Source organism: Mus pahari, chromosome 21 (assembly GCF_900095145.1).
Source record: "Mus pahari chromosome 21, PAHARI_EIJ_v1.1, whole genome shotgun sequence".
In the NCBI taxonomy this organism is placed as follows: Eukaryota; Metazoa; Chordata; class Mammalia; order Rodentia; family Muridae; genus Mus; species Mus pahari.
The window spans coordinates 31,991,896-31,996,895 of record NC_034610.1 but is presented as its reverse complement, the minus strand read 5'-3'; the positions used below and the strand labels follow the sequence as shown (position 1 = coordinate 31,996,895).

Sequence of the window (5,000 nt, the reverse complement as noted above, 5' to 3'; positions counted from 1 at the left end):
GTGAGACTTAGTCTGAAAGTGTTCCTCTCTAGAAATGGCTCCAACTGTCTCATGGCTGGTATATGTAGGCATCCCCTCACTAATGGTTTGTTTCCACCCACAGCAAATCTAGCTGTGGCCAAGGGAATCTGTTGGAGAGCAAGAAAGCAAGAGGAATCAGGATAGCCTTATGCTATGCCCATCTCACTTCCTAGCACAGTGTCCATGAATAGTATTATCTGCTGTGTACAATGCTTCCAGATCATGTAAAGAAAGAATTCATTCTGTTATTATTGCCTCCCTCTTTACATTCCTTCCTTTCATACTTTCTAGGCAAATTTTAAATCCAGGAATTGGTGACATAGTCTAGATTGGCCTTTCTCTTGTGATCCTCTTGCCTAAACCCACTGAGTACTAGAATTACAGGCACGTGCCATCATACTTAGCCACTACCCAAATCTTATACTAAGAAAAAAAGAAAACCTTTTGAAAAAGGAACCAGAATTATTGAAACACAGCTAAGTAATTTCCTCTGAGCTGAAGGGGCAAGACTCTGGCAAGCGTCCAAGCAAACAATCAGTTTATACTGAGCAGCAAAGGGACTTTACACAATAGTCACTTTTAGGATGATTGATTTTATGATTTGTCCATTTTAAGCACACTCTGCTTGTTTATGTGCATTTGGGGGCTGACAACGAAGGACATTGCAGAAAACCACTTCCCAGAAACATCAGTTTTTGTTAGCAACAAGAGTCACCTTCATGTCCACTGACGATGGGTCACCCTGCTGCAGCGTCCACTCATAAAGGACAATGGCGTGGTCGTCTGTGCTTTCTCGACCATCTAGAACTACCCCGTCTGTGGGCAGATGTAAAACCACATCCTTCCCAGCCTTGCTAATGGGAGGCTCGTCCTCATCTGTGAAAGAGAAGAGACAGGAGAGGCATGCCTCTCTGATTCCCCAGCCGAGGAACAGCAATATCTTGTCTGCAGATTAGTCCATCAAAAAAAAAAACCTCAAAGGGAATAAATAATCAACCGAAATCTCATCTTCTTGCTAACTTTCCTTGTGTCTTCTTTATACACCCGAACAATAAACCAGCGTCCTGTTCCGAAATGGACTTTTAGCAATGATACACGTGGAAGAGGAAATATGGAGTGCCAGCTGTTTGCAGTAGCTATAGAAAACTAACCATACACATGCGCGCACACACACACACACACACACACACACACACACACACTGTAGCTGTTTAGAGGGTATCAGATCCCATTACAGATGTTTATGAGCCACCATGTGGTTGCTGGAAACTGAACCAGAGCCTCTGGAAGAGCACCCAGTGTTCTATTTAAAAAAAAAATTTTTTTTTGTAATGATTTACTTTTAAGTTATAGGCATTGGTATTTTTCCAGCATGGGTGTCTGTGTGATGGTGTCAGATCCCCTGGAATTGGAGTTACAGACAGTTGTGAATGGTCATGTGGGTGCCGGGAATTGAACCCAGGCCCTCTGGAAGAGCAGCCAGTACTTTTAACCACTGAGCCATCTCTCCAGCTCCCAATTTTTTTTTTTTTTTAAATATTATTCAAGACAAAATTTAGAGTTAAGATGAAAGGATGGACTATCCAGAGACAACTCCATCTGGGGATCCATCCCATCATCAGCCACCAAACCTAGATACTAATGCACATGCCAGAAAGATTCTGCTGAAGGGACCCTGATATAGAGGCCTCTTGTGAGGCTATGCCAGTGCCTGGCAAACACAGAAGTGGTTGCTCACAATCAGCTANTGGATGGAACACAGGGCCCCCAATGAAGGAGCTAGAGAAAGTACCCAAGGACCTGAAGGGGGCTGCAACCCTGTAGGTGGAACAACAATATGAATTAACCAATACCCCCTGAGCTCGTGTCTCTAGCTGCATATGTAGCAGAAGATGGCTTAATCGGCCATCATTGGGAAGAGAGGCCCCTTGGTCTTGCAAACTTTATATGACCCAGTACAGGGGAACGCCAGGTCCAAGTAGTGGGAGTGGGTGGGTAGGGGAGCAGGGGCGGGGGGAGGGTATAGGGAACTTTCGGGATAGCATTTGAAATGTAAATAAAGAAAATATCTAAAAAAATATATTATTCAAAGGTTTTACATGGAAGAATCAGGAAAACACTGAAATATCTTGTCAGGAAACAAATTAATCTTGCCTCTCCTGAAGAAAAGTCACGACCGGCGTTTAAGTGCATCACAGATGTGACTTCTGAGCCCAGGGAAATCCTCACAGTCTACTTTGACCTCTGATGACCTCTGAGAAAACAATTTCTCCCCAGTTCCAGTCAGGCTAATTACACTGTTAAATGTATTTTGAAACAAACCAGAGCTTATCTACACAGAAACAGTCCTGGAAGCAAACAAATAATACTGCTCTCCAAGAGTGAGATAAATGTAATTTCCAGTTTTCATATAAAGATATGTAATTGAGCATGCTAAGTACAGTGGGAATATTGATTTGCTTTGGAAACTAAACACAGTGGGTAAGACCTACGGAGGTGAGTCAGCCTCGCCACCCTCACGCTGAGAATGAGTGCTGCAAGGTGGGGGCTTCATCTAGAGGAAGGTGTTAGCTGACCTCCTTCCCAACACCCTGCTGTGAGTGGAGCTTTCCTGAGAGGCCTTCTGAATCTGTGCCAAGTGGTGCAGAGGATACACACTGGCTGGGGAATCAAAAACAAGCTACAGGAGCAGGGAGTAAGGAGCTGGAGAGGAGCGGGGCGGGGCCAGAGAGGGGAAGACAGGCCTATACCTGGAGGGAAGGCATCCCGCCTTTCTGGGCTTGTTTTTCCTTTCAGGCTGGAGAATAAATCATTTCTTAAATTGCATCATTGAAGAAAAAAAACATATCCATAATTCCAGTACGATTCTCATTATCTTAAGTACATGGAGTCCCATCTATCTTTCCCATTGGATAGTGATGATCAAATAAAATACTACTACTACTACTACTACTACTAAATATATTAATTAATTAAATTAATAAAATTAATTTTAAAATTAAGTAAATAAAACAATTTTATAACAACTATATATTTATAATATATAATAAAATATATGCTATATATTATATAATTTATATATCTTTTCCTTCCTTCTTTCCTTTCTCTCTCTTCCTTTCTTTCTTCCTTCCTTCCTCTCCTCCTCCTCTCTTTCTTTCTCCTTTTTTCTGAGAAAGAGTTTCTCTGTGTAGCAGAGCCCTCAGTTATCCTGGACTCTCTTCATAGACCTGGATGGCCCAGAACTCAGAGAGTGCCCCTGCCCCTGCCCCTGCCCCTGCCCCTGCCCCTGCCCCTGCTTCCAGAGTGCTGGTGTGAAGTGAATGCACCTTTGCTGCCCCTTCCTGGTAAGTTATTTGTACCATGTAGTGTGAAGTGCCCTACCAGCATCCCCTCACTTGACATCCACTGTCAGTCTGAATGAAGCATTTATCACCATAAATAATGCCACAATTATCATGTTATTGCTCATACTGTTTCTCCAGCACAGATTATTTTCCTTAAAAGACAAAAACAAACAACAACAAAAAACAAAAACAAAAAACTGGAACAGTGGTTCTCATCCTGTGTGTCATGACCCCTTTGGCAAACCTCTAGCTCCAAAACTATTTACATTAGGTTTCATAACAGTAGCAAATACAGTTATGAAGTAGCAACAAAGATAACTTTATGGTGGGGCTGGTCACCACAAGATGAGGCTCTGTACTAAAGCATTAGGAAAGCTGAGAACCACCACCCTAGAAGAATGGATATTTTAAATCTCTGATACATTGTTTCCTAGTTGGTTTCTAAGAGGTTGGTACCAGTTTACACTGTCAATGTCCACGCGTGTACAGTTTCTCACATGTGTGCCAAGTTATGTTTTTTTATTGTTGTTGTTGTTGTTGTTTTACAATTTAGTAAGTGTAAGCTGACATTTACATTTGATTTTTTTCCTTCACTCTTTCTGATGGTACTGGGGGATTGAACAGAAATCCTCAAATGTGATAGCTAAGGCCATTTCCTGTGTTTATCAACTGCAGGTCTTCACCAGGAAACTGTTTCCTTGAATCCTTTGTTCATTTACTTTTGTCCAACCGACCCTCAGCTCTGTTAATATTTTATTTTATTTTATTTTATTTTATTTATTTATTTATTTATTTATTTTGAGATAGGGTTTCTCTGTGTAGTTCTGGCTGTCCTGGAACTCACTTTGTAGACCAGGCTGGCCTCGAACTCAGAAATCCACCTGCCTCTGCCTCCCAAGTGCTGGGGGATTAAAGGCGTGCACCACCCTGTTAATATTTTAAGATCATACTTCCTAGACTCTTGTTTGCAGTTCCTTACTTATTGACACACATTTGTGTATGTGTGTGTGAACTTGTACAAAATTTTTCTTTAATGTTCTACCTAACTGATTTGAAGACTTCTCTCTCCTAGACAGATAATACTGAACTTAGCTTCTAGTTTTTCTAACGATGGAGTAGACTGTGGCTTAATTTTAAAATACTTATGTATATAGGGCTAGTGATATGGCTCAGTAAACTTGATAACTTGAATTCCACCTCCAAGGCCCACATGATGGAAGAAGAAAACCAGCCTCCTACAAATTTGCCTCTGTCTTGCCTACATACATTGCAGCAGGCATGTCTAGAAACATACTAAGGAAATAAATGATGTGAATGATGCCAGTGTTAATCCCAGCACCAGAGAGGCAGAGGCAGACCTCTGTGAGTCTGAGGTCAGCCAGGTCTATGAAAAGAGTCCAGGATGGCCAGGTCTCTGCTACACAGAGCGACTGTCTCGGAAAACCAAAGGGAAACCAACCAACCAACCAACCAAAGTAAATATCCATCTGGGATTTGTGTGCGGTCAGAGTTGTCTCAATACATTTTCTCCAACACTGCCAATAAATAATCTTAGTATTATTTATGAACTATAAGTGGTTACTGCTCATGCCGAGAGAGAGAGAGAGAGAGAGAGAGAGAGAGAGAGAGAGAGAG

At 41.8% G+C, this 5,000-nt stretch overlaps 1 protein-coding gene across 2 annotated transcripts in view; it reads right to left on the bottom strand.

Moving 5' to 3' along the window:
- The window catches only part of Lrp11 (LDL receptor related protein 11), a 26,241-nt gene that overhangs the window by 18,164 nt on the left and 3,077 nt on the right, over positions 1–5,000 (bottom strand). For both annotated transcript variants that reach the window (XM_021221393.1, XM_021221395.2), the window contains exon 2: positions 737–897. In XM_021221393.1, the coding sequence (XP_021077052.1) occupies positions 737–897 (161 nt within the window). The remainder of the gene's footprint in view (positions 1–736; positions 898–5,000) is intronic.